The sequence below is a fragment of the Trachinotus anak genome, unplaced genomic scaffold, assembly GCF_046630095.1.
Source record: "Trachinotus anak isolate AG129_WGS33_773 ecotype Australia unplaced genomic scaffold, CSIRO_AGI_Tana_v1 ptg000007l, whole genome shotgun sequence".
NCBI lineage: Eukaryota > Metazoa > Chordata > Actinopteri > Carangiformes > Carangidae > Trachinotus > Trachinotus anak.
The window spans coordinates 24281592-24296319 of NW_027273858.1; the positions used below are offsets into that span (position 1 = coordinate 24281592).

Consider the following 14728-nt stretch of genomic DNA (forward strand, 5'->3'; position numbering starts at 1 on the left):
AGTCTCACAAACGACTTTGGAGATGGCTTATGGTGAAATAACTCTTCATTTCATGGGCAACAGCTCTGGTGGACATTCAGCAGCCAAATGCACACCATCTCAAAACGTGCAACATCTGTGGAAATCTGTAGAACTGTAATCATGCTGTTTAATCAGCAGAAATGCTCACTAACACGGACTTGAACACATTTGTGAGGAAAATTGAAGAGAAATAAACCCTCAGTGTGTGCAGAAAAGATCTCAGATCTTTTATTTCAACTCATGGAAAATGGGAGTAAATAACGAAAGTGTTGTGTTTAAATTTCTGTTCAGTATAGTAAGACGTGTGTGTGTGTGTGTGTGTGTGTGTGTGTGTGTGTGTGTGTGTGTGTGTGTGTGTGTGCTCGTATCTCTCTCACTCTCTGTTTAGACACTAAGACTTATTTACTTATAATTCGAAGGTGCCAGAAGGTCATTCCAGATTGTCCCACCCCCTTTAAACTGTACTAATAAGCATAACTTTTGGGACCTGCCCCCACAAATTCCTGTGTGCCGTCACCCCCCAGCTCATCCGTCAGATCTCCTTAGCAATTTCCCAGTTTTATTCAAGGACCGCCCATCCCCACCAGAATGTCTGTGTCGTAGTAGGGAACTGTCTAGATGTCGCTGACTGTGGCGAAGGCTGCTTCAAAGACGATATCCACCCTGTTTGTGGGTGCGACACGTCAACAGCTGTAACTCCACTGAACCAGAGCCTCTCTGTCATTCAGAGAGGAGAACTACTTGACTATACATTTTTCTGAAACATGAAGTTGAAAAATTCTTCAGCCTCAGTGTCTAGTTTGGTTTGGGACAGATTACTTCTCTGCATAAACTTTCTCCAAAAGCTGTTGAGACACAATTTAGACACTTGTCTTTTAGGCAGGTTTGATTTAATTTTGTCGGCATCCAACCAAATCCCCTTATCAGTGTGATACTCGCTGAAGTACTTTTCCCTGCTGTCTTGATGTCTTGTCTCAGGTGGGTAACCCAAGCTTCCTGTTGACTCTTCAGAAAATTGAGCATGTTGTTGACACATGTTGAATTGCTTTGTCTATCAAAGCACCACACCTCCATGATCTTTGTTACCCAATAACCCATCTCCAAGATCTTGTCAAATTGAGTAGTGAGCCAAACCCCCGTCAACACTCTGATCTCATCACTGTGCCCAGATGTGACCCTCTTACCTGCAGCTGTTCTAAAGGTCAAACAGGAAAATACAGCTCAACCTCACAGAGGCTAAGGTGCATTATCTCTTGAGAAAATATTTCAATCCATGTTGGGATTTTTTCATCTTCGCCCACATATGATCTCTCATGGCATGATGGACATGGTTACTCTGACCGCATGTTGGACTGTAATGTCTTATTTCTCATCACAGGCCACATGAAACTCCTCAAAGGTGGTACCTGTCAGAGGACAGGTGTCATGAGGTTGAAGACAAGACAGAGAACAGTGATAAAAAAAAACAATTTAGAAATTGCCACACATATTTCACACCTTTAATTTTATCAAAACTACTACAAAGTACTGCCGCAGCTGTTTTCTTGTGCATGTAAAGTGTGTTGAATGAATTAATGGCTGTGATCTTCTTCAGGCTCCATGCCCATCTCTTCAACTTTCCCATTCCTGAATAGCCCTCTGTGACAGTGTCGATGTCGTTTTGACAATAACAAAGAGCCTCCTTCTGAAAATCAAACGTACCCCCACACACTGTCTCGTAACAGCCTGTTGTAATGTGCACGATGGCGTAAACCTGAGGCGACGGGTAGGGCCCCATGTACTTAAAATGGGCGTCAAACTGTGGGCAAAGTACTCCTTGGTTTTCTCAACAGACATTAGGCATGGAGGCTGAGCACATGGACAGATGAGACAGGTCGTAATCTGGATCCATGAAACAAGTAACCTTGCTGTTCAATCATATCATTCAGAAAGATGTGGCTGTTGACACCTTTGGCCTTGTGTGTGATAAACACAGACCTCCTGAGATGCAGGTGAAATGTTTCAGTGCAGTCCACACTCTGAGCACTTACATTTTGGTGCATATCAAAAAGGGGCCTGAACACGGTTTATGTTAGCAAATGTTTCAGAATCATAGAACACCAATTTGTTGTGAGTGACACTTGTGTGGTTTAACTTTAGCGTTCACAGTTGTATAGAACCTCTTGCATTATTCATATAATTGGTAATGCAAGCCTGTGATGTCACTGGAGGTTCTCTGCAAGTGTTCAAACAGGTTAGCGACACATCTGTTACAGATAGTGCAAATGATTAGAAAAATTCCCTCTTAGCACAGATGGGCTCAAAGCACAGAGCAATGAGTTTGACTTCAGTGACTCAACACATTGGCCTAGCCTGTGTAACAATACTCACATGTGTATCAGCTGCCTAAGGTGTTTCAAACCTGCCTTGGGTTTAGTTAGCTTTACTTATAGTTGGTGTCCATTCTGTTTGCCACTTTGTGTGTTATTTGGTTTGGCCAAGCCACTATATATGTTACCTCATGTCTCATTGTATTGGCTCAGTTTGTTCAGTTGACACCTTGTTTAGTTGTTATCTTGAGTATGGTTATGTTTTGTTGACCTCTGTTATAGGCATAGATTTATATTTTTGGTTTGTATCATTGGATAAATTTAAAAAACTGCTTGGTCCCTGACAGTCTGTTTGTCAGGGTATGTTCAGTCAGACCAGTGTTTACAGTGCTCAGGTGGTCCGAGAATTGATCTGAAATTGGTTCAGAGCTGGAGGGGGTTACATTTAGTTCTGTTATGGCATCATGTTTAAAAACATTGTGGCAGTTTTAGTTGAACTCAGCCCAAAGGTTTTGGGTTCTGCCTGATAAAAGCCTGTAATAGTCTTTGGTCTATTACTCTCTTCATTTATATCTATGTTCCCATTAAAATAATTAAATGAATCACAATTATCTGAATGCTACATTCTGCACTGCTGCTTGGGACCTGTGCCCTGGAGAGAGAAAGTGTGTGTGTGCGTGTGTGTGTGTGTGTGTGTGTGTGTGTGTGTGTGTGTGTGTGTGTGTGTGTGTGGGATTAGAAATAGTGACATCTGCTGGGTAGCTATTGGTACTGTTTTTGTAGGCAGTGGTGGAGGAATTATTCAGATCCTTCACTTAAATAAAAATAGCAACACAACAATATAACAATACTTCATAATATGTAAAAATCTTAAAGTAAGAGTAGTATTAGCATTAAAATGTGGTCAAAGTATAAGAGCTGTCAAATAAACACATTACAAGTGCTTCAAAACTGTACTTAAGTACAGTAGTTGAGTTTAGTTACTTCAAAGAGTAAACTGTGTCTCACTACACCTGCTGTATATTGATTATATTAATTCTATTTTTTAAGCACTCACAGGGGAAGACATCTCAGAGCTGCTGCTCCTGCAGGGTTCACTGGGGATGCTCTCTCTCTCTCTGGATCTGTTTTTGACCCACAAACAATGGACTCCTCAGATCCAGTGCTGGACCCCTCTGTGTCACAAAGGAGTTGTCATGTGGAGGTTCATCAGGTACCACTGAATTGATGGCTGGAGGAACCAGAGCACTTTGGAAGTGCAGAGCTACTTTCAGACTGGAAAGACTTGACAGAGATTTACAATAAGTTAGACTGATATAAAGATCAAATAAACAGTAGGTACCCACTGTAATCAGACTCATACACAGGGCCTTAAAACAGAATACTAACTAAAAAATAAAAAACTGCTCACCCACACTGGGCTGTTAAGTCCTTGGAATAACCTCACTAAGTTCATCCTGAGTTGTCTGCTGGTCATAGTTGGTCAGTTTGTACCTCTTTAGATTTGCAGGGAAAAGGACCCAAAAGCACGATGAATAAGTAAAGTTGCTCTTTAATGGGTGGTCACAGGTGAAACACATCAGGGTGGAGCAGACAAGTCAGGAAGTAAAACAACCAACAGACACACAAGGTAAGTGATATCGAAATAAAACAGGAAATAATAACAGAGAGCAAAGGAGAAGTATCTCCATGAATTTTGGATAAACTGTCACAGATCCCACAGATGCCAAAAACCTTCAAGTTTACAACAACACCACTTGGAATGAATGAAGTGTCCTCTACTAAACCACCTCTAAAACAACGGACATGTTGGTTGGAACAGGTGAGATATAGAAAGGATGTAGAAAACTGACTTCACCTATATCGTGTGTTAGTAACACCATTAAGTCTGACCAAAGTCTGGCTCACTCTCTATATCTATAGGTCCTTCTCCCACCTAAGTCTTGATCTTTCCAGTTTAGAGGTTGACAGAAGATGAAAAAGGGTTTGGTAAACTTTAGAGATGGTTCCAACCACTGGTTGTTCAGTGGGTGACATCTCAGGTAGTTTACACTGTTCTCAAAGGTTAACCCTTATAAAATGTCATAATTGTAATAATAATAAAAATCTTTGTCATAGTTATTGGATGCACATAAAAATGCCACTCCTATAACAATGCTCCAAGTCAAATGCTGTATTCTGTTAGGAGGCAGGGATAAGCTTGTTTCCCCACCCCCTTTGGGCAACAGGGAATCATCCTATAGACCTATGACCTATAGATTAAAGAGCCACCTTCATAGTATTATGATGGCATGTTTAAGAATAACTTAATACCCCCTGAGAAGCACAGGTGGACTCCAGGATCCTGTGACCTTACTGCTGGGTGTTGTTGGTTCAACAGGGCACATTTCTGATCGCACTCAACCACAAATACTGGTGATGTCGACTGTGGTCAGAGGTGAAACCGGACTGACACATTCGACCAGTGAGGTCAGCAGTGGCAGCTTTTCAGAATGAGTTTAAGTTGTGTAATATTCATGTACTGTACATATAGTCTTCATTTAAAGAGTTTAAATTCTTTCTTTTAAATCATCACTACAACATTATTTATTTATCTATTTCTGTAGTATGTTGTGGTATATTCCTGTCACTCAGTCCTGTCTTTACACACACACACTGACTTTATCCAACTCTGAGTTTTTGCAGTTTGTCAGTTTTGTTTAGGGGTTCTCTGATTAAGTAAAAAAGATCCATTTGCCACTTGTCTGTCATACATGTTGATGGTAATGCACTTGACAGCTTGGTGGTATCATGCAGCAGTAAAGGGACATTCCACTGTGAAAACATCAATGGGGTGTTCATGGTTCACCACCATCAAAACAGTGGCTATGGGATATTTACACTAAAATTTTCATTTTCACAAAAATAATGACATCAACACTATAGGCCTTGTAGCAATTTGTGGTGGGTGACAGAAAGTGACATTTGCATCTGTTCTTGTAAAGACTGTATGAATCACTATACACATGAATGACTGACCACCTTCAACTGTAAAAGACATGAACCAACTCAAATCTCAAATCTATTGTTGTCTCAACATCACAACCATGTTTTGTTTGTGTGATGTGGGTTTTCTAACCAGCAGTGAGCCACCATAGCTGAGACGCCTGTCAGGAACAACAGCCTCCACCATGTTCTGCGTTCTGCTCATTCAGTTTCATGACTACTTCATGCTGGTTTGCAAACTGAGGCCTGTTAGTTTGAAGACTGTGCTGAGTGTGAAATGGAAAGTTTCTGTCCATGTACACAAATCGCTGGACTACATCTCACAAACAGTTGTGGTAAAATCAGTGCAGTGAACATGACTGTAGTCAGGTGCACAGAGCTGGAGATACTGTGGTGCCTGCCTCACACGCGCACACACACACACACACACACACACACACACACACACACACACACATACTTGTACTTCTATCTTTGTGAGGACACTCATTGACATAATGCATTCCCTAGCCCCTTACCTTAACCTTAACCATCACAACTTAGTGCCTAACCCTGACCCTGACCCTAACCTTAACCTAAACCTAATTCTAACCATAACTCTAAAACCAAGTCTTAACCCTCAAAATGTGATTTTAAGGTGTCTCAAAAAGTGAGGACCGGCCAAAATGTCCTCACTTTCCCAAAATGTCCTCACTCTGTTAGTAAAATACTTTTTTTGGTCCTTACTATGTAGCAAGTACAAGTATACACATACACACATACACACACACACACACACACCTCGCCTGACACCACCTGCATCATCATCACCTGTGACAGTGAGAGAAACGTCTGTTGGAATTAAATCCAGTGTTAACTATGTTTAATGTTTTATGTTTAATGTGTGATGTCATCACCTGTGTATGTGTCTGACAGTGCAGCGACCACCTCCATGTCTGATCAGCTGTTTGTTGCAAGAACAACTGCTGCAGCCGTCAGCCTCAAACACTGCCTCCACTCACACAGGAACATGCAGATCAGTTCTGATGAGGGATTTGACCATTTATGGTCAATTGTGGGAGTGTTGTGGGCAGAGCATGAGGCTCATCAAAGTGCACACATTTTCAAGTTGACTGTGATCTATAAAGGGAAATTGTGTGTGTGTGTGGCTGTCAGTGTGGATCCTACACTGTTTTATAATTGGGGCCCCCAGTCAGTGAAAGCCCTGTTGTAGTAGTGTTAACAGGCCACAAGATGGTGCTGCTGTAAAACCATGAAGAAGTGACGGAGCATACCAACCTCAGATTTCCATCTGGTTTACAGGTGGGGCGGGGGGGATTTAAGTAAAATAATGTTATTAAAGAAAACCATAAAATCAGGCACAGATGGAAACATACAAAAATGTCATTTATGACACCAAAATTATGAAGCTGGAATGCCTTCTGCATTCTTCCTCCTCCTAAATATTATCATGACCTTTCCCATGTGATTTGTCATTTTCTTTCACCAAAGCCAATTTTCAAAGATCAATACTTTCAGCCAAAATCTGGCAGGTGAATGTTTCCCTTAGACATATGACCAAAATTCAGACAAAAAGAGTGAGGAAACACTTCAAAAAATACCTTGATTATCTTTAATCTATGCCAACTACCCCTGGTATCCATTACATCTTTTCAATTGTTTACCTTCATTTTTCTTTCCTTTGCAATCTTAGGGAGAAGACCACTCTACCACTATTAGTGCAGTGGATCAAATGACTTCATGTAACGTGTTGAAGTGACAAACCCACAGAGAATCATCACCCACCTCTGCAATTTCACCCCAAAGTTCCAGCCTGTTTGAACTCTGTGTTTTTCACTCACCACCCTCATCATCCTCAGTGTTCAGTTGGCTGCGTGTACGACTGAATCTCTAGCACCTAATCTTGAAGCTGAATTTACAGAACAGTCACTGTCATCGATAATGTTTCGCCATGGAGCTCTCCCCCGTGCGTCCAGCACAGCACTACCAGGTTAAATAAAACTGGAAGCATGAACACCAAAGAAACAATCATGTTCCAACACATCAATACATGGCTGCTACAGGCCTGGTTTAACACTGAAGTGAGTATAACAGTGAACCAGACCTGACCTGACTGCTGACCTGAAGGCAGTCAGCTGCTGTCATGACAGATGAGGTTCTCTCCCACATGTAGGAGCTGACATGTTTGATGCATTTGCTCAATGTAGAAAAAGAAGATGAAGAATCTCTGAACTGAACTACACAAAAACAAAAAACAAAAAATCAAATGAACAAAGTGATGCATAGTTTCCATCTCTAGTGCTGCTGCCTAATCTGACACAGGATGTGTTTTCAGTCAGCCTCAATATTTACTGTAAAAGCATCAACTCTGTTTATAAGTGATTCATTCATACTTTTACTGGACAAACTGTCAATAATAATGTCTCCCACACTCTGACTCACTCTGTCATGGTGGTCATCCGTCACACAAGTGCCCATCAAACCTTTATAACAATCAACCGTTCACAGCTTTGTCTTGGTTCATCTTTGTCTCCCTCATCAGTGATGCAGCTACTGTTGCTCTGAGCTGACGTCCACATCACAAACTGAAATGACTGAGATGAAGACACTTCTATACCTGTCTTTCAAGTCAGTGGACACAAAGAAAGACAGGGGAATTTACAGTGAAATATACAGAAGAATGGATGATTTTAACATTAACTGTTGTATAATGTATAATACAAGTGGTTATGCTTTAGCTTTTCCCTTATATATCCTGAAGAGATGGTTCTGACCAGTTACTGCTTATAACATACAGGAAAGTGGACACAAATTCAATTGTGCTTTGTTTTATTTTATTTTATTTTATTTTTTTATGTTGAGTTGTGAATTTTTTTTCTCTATATTCAACCTCTTTAATTACTTTTAATGGAAGATTTATTTTGAAGTGGCAATCTCCAGTAAAGTCAGGGCTCTATGAAACATCTACATCCAGATTTGATTCAGGTCAGTATTGATCTACACATCATCATTAAAGCCCAGTTTTTATCCTATTTACTGCTTCACAGTGATGCTGTTCTCTAATCTAGGGGTTCTGGTTTGACTATTTGAAGGCAGGTCTGACAGGGACCCAGGCTAAATGACGTCAGCAGTGGGTTCAGTCAGTAGAAAGACAGCATCCCCTCCTCCCATCTCTGCTGCTGCTGTTGGCCCCTGTGCATCCAAGGTAAGGCTTCCGCAGTGCAGCCGCCACTGTTGCGCACCGTCCGAGCAGTTAGCTGATCATTTCTAACTCAGCCTATCAGCTGTCTCATATGGACAGGTAAAGTTACTGACCCATTGACGCCACCTCTCCCTCTGCAGGAGGACATCGATTGTGTTTCCCTGTTCGGGACTTACATCATGGGGAGGTTAGACGAGCTCCGGCAGTTTAATTTGCTCAAATGGCTCAGAGAAGAGCGACAGTCGAGGAAACTGATTCTCTTCATTGTTTTCGTCGCTCTGCTCCTGGACAACATGCTGCTGACTGTCGTCGGTAGGTCTCTCGCCTCTTTCTGTTTGTTTTCCTTTGTTTTGTGTGCAACAGGTGAAGTCCGCTTCACCAGGTCCGTCCACAGATGCCCAGTTGTCTGTTAGAGCGCAGCCGCTCGACCGGGGTCCAAGATGCCCAGCGCTGCACAGGAACTAAACCATCCAACTCGAACCACTTTAAGTAAACGGACAAGATAAACCCTGATGGTGCAAAGCAGAGTCTACTTCATATGTAAAATGCAGCACAAGGTTAGCAGATACTGATGATTTTTGACTTTTTTATTTATTGTGTTTAGCTTGCAAATCCAATAAACTTGAGCTTGACATCTGCTCTGTGTCAGAATGACAGAACACTACCAGATCTTTATTAAAGAAGCTCCTTATTGCAATGATATAACCCAGCTGATACAGTAACAACTCCTGGCCCTTTAAGTTGGCTGTTACAACATATTACAGTAAAATTTTAGGCACATTGATGGTTATTCTGTTATTTTTTCAAAACTCATTCTCTTGTTTAAATTACTGTCAATCATCATCACCCAACTTGGTTTCTGAAGCCAGAGAAGCAGCAACAAACCATTTGAAAAACATATAAATGAGACATATAAATTCTTAATTTACCTCTGAAAATAAACCAAACACCACATGAATCATGGTGTTAAGTAAAGTTGCCAGAGACTTGTTTGTTAGACTTGTTTGTTAGAAGATGCATGACTTTCTCTTTAATTTGCATATCATTTGAAACATTTGACAAGCCATTAAATGTCTATGGAGTTGTGTTATTTAAGTGGGGTTGAGGTTTTGGTTTTCATTTGGGTTGTGAAACATTTTCAGGTTGTATCCAGTGAGCAGCAGCTCTGTGTTGATGAGAGGTCAGGGGAGAATGGACAGATTGGTTGGAGCTGACAGAAAGGGTACAGTCACTCAGATAACCACTCTTTACTGGTCTGATGGAACTGGATCTGCTAAGGCAGCAGATTCTGGAGACTGGATCCATGGACCAACCTGTCCAGGTGGTGGTGGTGGTGTGATGGTGTGGGGGTGTTTTCTGGACTCACTTTGGGTCTTAACACCAATCAGTCCTGGTCTGTCTGTCTGAGTGTTGTTGCTGACCATGTTCATCCTTCATGGCCACAGTTCACCATCTTCTAATGGCTACTTCCGCAGGAAGCTCCTAATTTTAATCTTTTTTCTAAACCTAACCGAACTGTGACTATTCCACAACATTAACCATGTGTTTATTGTTGTTACCATGACAATGTATGGTATGATGGTATGACTGCTGCTGGTATTCTCCCATGGGTCGTATCCAAGTGTAGGGATAAGCGATATATGGCGGTTGAAGTTAGAGGATTTGTTGACTTTCACTGGATTGTCTGCACAGTTTAATGGTTTATGGGCTAAATTTCCTGTTATTTTGTCCATTTTAAGGTCTCTTCCCCTTAAAATCCATTAATTCACTCAAATATCTTGATATATAAATCCATTTTTATTCAATTGAAATCCGATTTTAAAAATAAAATGTTGTAATGTGTATCATAATTAATGGGTAAATTCACAGAAGTAATAACGTACTAAAGTAACCAATCAATGTGCTCAGTTTTCCAGTGTAACAGGAGTTAATGAATGAGACCAGCATCAACCAAGTCTTTGCTGGATCACACAGTCTCTGTTATTCACAGACGTGCGGCTTTGGCTGGTAAAACAGCCTCTGGACCTTTTTCTGTCTCTGCTGATACGAAGCAGACGTTGGTGCTTGATGCAGAATTATTGAAATTTATTGAAGAAAGTGAGATTGGTTGATTACATCCATTACGATCACTGCAAAATCTTAGATCTTGCATTGTGTCTAACACTACAATAATTTATATATGGATAACAGTGCCATGTTCTTGTTGACCATATTTAAAATTACATATATGATATGTGAATACATCAGGTATTTGTAAATCACTGCCTGTCTGCATCAGAATGGCAGTGGAGTGGAGCTCCATGGTGACCTGTGGGCACTGACCCTGAGCCTCAAAGTCCCTGGTTCAGATCTGGCCTGGGAGCCATGTTGTGTTTTATTCTGAGCTTCTTTCCACCCTCACTTCCTTTCATCTCTTAGCTTAAAACTCCTGAATAAAGCCATAAAGTGGCCAAAACAAATAGGTAGGGTCAAAATGTTCTCGGCTGAAGCCTTGAAAGATCAGCCCTAGTGTTGTTCAGACAACAGGTGACATGTTTCTAATGGCTGCACCATCCCATGAAATAATTTAGCAGGAATGTGCACCTTTTTATACATATTTACCAAAATTCAGTTTGAACTTCTGAAACTTCTCCCACCACCTCATCACAGTAGGGTATTGACAGTCCAAGCTTTGAAAAATTAAATCTAAAAAGTAATCTGTAACATTTCATTAGAGATACAGTGAGCCAGTTTGCTCTGGATAATCCACAGCCATCACCACCAACAGCACCCATGACCACTGCTGACACCCAGGCTGAGGAGGAAGGAGTAGCAGCTACTCCCTCGAAGACTGCATTTGGAGACCAATTGTGCAGCGTGACAAGGCTTTTCGAAACTGTCTTGAAATGTGGCTGAGAAATGTGTCCTTGGTATCAAATGATTCTTCGCAGCCCAGGATTCATTGTGCACCAGTGAAGGATCACTTTTCAAAAAGAGGAAGAGATAAACAAGGGTAAAACAGCAGCAGAGAATAAAGAGGAAATCCTCCATGAACCAGACCATCTCATTTCGGTTTCAGCCTTCGTGGTCCATGTGGTCTTCAGAGGCCTTGCCTTCATGGACTGCATTTTCTGAAAGATGCAGCCCCTGAATTGCAGCACAGCCATTGTTTTTATAGGTCGGTTTTAAATCGTTCAAATATAAATATTCAGTGCTTTTATACTCACACTGTATTGTGCAGTGGCAGAAGTTTGAGGGGCTAATATCTGAAACTATCTGCATGTATAGATACCACAAGATCTGTATCGTATGTATAGATCTGATCCAAAGTGATAGATGTGGTAATAATTCATATTTCTACTTATTTATAATAAATAATAAACATTCCTGCCTTGAATAAGCTATGTAAATGGGGCTTGTCTTTAGGGTAGTGCCGGTGAATCACCCATGAAGAAGCCTCTCTGTTCTTTTCTGACATATGTTGCAGTGACATCTGGATTAGCATCACACCACTGAGCATCGGTCAGTAGTCATGTCATATTTCACTGCAGCTGTCTCCTCTCACCTCTTTATGTCCGCCAGTTCCCATCATTCCCAGCTACCTGTACAATCTGGATGAGACAGCAGACGTGGTGTTGAAGAACAACACCCTGTCGCAGCAGGATTCTCCACGAGCCTTCCACAGCATCGTGTCCTTATACGACAACACCATGAGGTTGTCAGGCTCCAACGCCACAGCCAGGTCTACTGATCTGGTCCCTACAACCCCTGCTGCTGCAGAGCTGCCACAGAACTCCTCTGACTGCCCCCAGTCCAACAGCAAGCTGCTCAATGAGAACGTCAAAGTGGGAATGCTGTTTGCCTCCAAGGCCACCGTACAGCTGATTACCAACCCGTTTATAGGACCACTCACGAACAGGTAGGTTTCCGTCACCTTTCTGAATTCAGTGTGGAGACATTAGTTGTGTTGCATTTACAACTGGGGACAAGGGGTGGGCTGTGTAATAACAGCCAGAAGCAGAAGAAGCCGTCAGACTACATGTAACTGTCACATAATAAACAGAGATCAAGCATTCTTCTTGTCTTATCTTAAACCACAAGCTGCTAACAGTAATTTTTCTACTGATTATTTTTTTGTTGATCAATAAATCATTTGATCTGTGAAATGTTGTATGACAATAGTGAAAATGCCTAAAACCAACAAGTGATGTCATCAAACCATTTTTGTCTGTTGTTTTCAACCAAAAATCTGAGACCCTAGCACATTCAGTTTACTGGTCACTGAAAGTAAAAGCAATAAATGATCATCATCAAAGTAGCCTCTGATTGTAGGTCTGCTGATAAATTCATCAGCCGATTGTTCAGCTCCCCATTCCACAAAATCACAATTAAGCCAATAAAAAAGCTGTAAAAAAACAAAAGGAAAATTTTATTTTAAAGAGGAAATAAACATAGATGTGTCATATCCTCTCTTTCTCTGATTGTAATTGATAATGTAAAAAAAAGATTTCAGAGCATTCATCCTAATTCAAGTGTTTTTCTAGATTCTGCTCAGAGATCAGTTTTATGTAGTAAGAGTTCTGAAATCGTTGGCCTTTGTGCATCAGTTGAATGATGCTGTGATTTGTGTCTGGATTTTCAAAAGCTGAACTGAAATTTGTCTTTTAATGTCTCTATTAATATAAATTCACTTTTAAAATGAACATTATCTGATCTCAAATTCTCCCCCTGAATCATTCAATGGTGTCTCAATTCATTTCATGGTGGCCATGAAAAGGAAAGCAGGATGTGAGGGTTTGTACCTTCACAAAGGCGGGGGCCAGTTTGAGATGTATTTGTTTGACTTGCATTGTTCTGTGTAGCTAAGTGTCCCATCACTTGAGCTTTACTGAACAGATATTTAATGAATAGATCAAATTATTGTGTATAATGTGAAAGGTGGTATTGCAACAAACTGCTGCATGCCCCTTCAGCACTTTAAAGGTTTTTAGCCTTTTGCTTTGGTTATCATTTGTTGCTGTTTTCAGTAAAAAAGCTCTAATAAACCCACTGTATGCTAAACTGCCCAACACTAAACATCAATGCAATTCAATTCAAACAAAGACAGAAGTCTAACATTCCCAGTTAGCATGTGAGTAACACTGGTGAAGGGGTGTTTGAAAATGTTGCCTTTCCAGAAGATTATTCTTTAAGTCGTGAGTCTAAGTGCTTCAGTCTAAGTGAGTCTAAGTCATCCACTTTCCACATAGGTGATTTAAGAAATCCAAACATTTCTATATTTTGAAAGTAATGATATGTGAAAATACTGCCCAGAAGAAATAGTGGTTGCAAACACACATAATTACAGTACATGTCAAAAACCTCAGAGATTAGATTCAGTGTGTCAGAGTTTCTCACGTTGTTGCATTCCCTTGTAAACAGACTTTTCAGCTTTGTGCTGTGTTTTGAAAGCAGCAGTGGACTCAGCTTGTAGCTGTTAGTATATTATCTATAATACTTCATCATTCATTATTTCCTTCTGGTTACTTCACAATTAGTCAGAATAACATTGAATGTCTTATGTAAGACAACATCACACACAAACTGAAGAGAGAGGATTAATAGACTGTAGGGATGTGAATCTTTGGGTGTCTCACGATTCGATTCGATTCCGATTCCGATTCTTAGGGTCACGATTTGATTCAAAATCAATTCTCGATTCAACCGATTCTCGAGTCAAACGATTCTCGAAAATTCAAAAATTGATACAATGCATAGTCTGTTAAGGCAAATTATGGCATCAAAACAATACAGTTTGTATAAGATAATGTGATTGTTAAATAAAGTGATTCCAATGATGTAATCACACAAAGGCAAACTTAAGACAAAAGGCAACATTTATTCACGCTAAACTGCGTTAAACCTGCGTTCTCGACTACGCTGTAGGGACGCAGGGACGAGATAAAACAGGCGATGGATTTAATTATTTTTTTGGCCCATTCAGAGTTGGCTGGGAGTTTGTTGACAAATTAGTGTAGTGTACGTTGGCTGGCTGCTGGAGGTGGCTGTTGTTCCGCCGTCGCTCCTTTTAACTCTGGGTGGTGACATGCGATGCGTGCACAGGCATTTGTAGTGTTTCCAAAGTACTTCACCTTCGTTTTGCAAACCTTGCATACTGAATGATTCATGTCGAGCTGCTGTGTCCCAGGGAGATAATAAAACCCCAAATGAGTCCAAACTCCTGCCTTCATTG

The 14728-nt window shown here is 40.8% G+C and overlaps 1 protein-coding gene across 1 annotated transcript in view; it reads left to right on the forward strand.

The window, feature by feature from the left end:
- Positions 1–8053: 8053 nt before the first annotated feature.
- Positions 8054–14728, forward strand: part of slc18a2 (solute carrier family 18 member 2) — a 41443-nt gene continuing 34768 nt past the window's right edge. Inside the window, exons 1-3 of the mRNA XM_071481567.1 lie at positions 8054–8520; positions 8658–8829; positions 12079–12415. Coding sequence (XP_071337668.1) covers positions 8434–8520; positions 8658–8829; positions 12079–12415 — 596 coding nt within the window. The 5' untranslated portion in view covers positions 8054–8433. The remainder of the gene's footprint in view (positions 8521–8657; positions 8830–12078; positions 12416–14728) is intronic.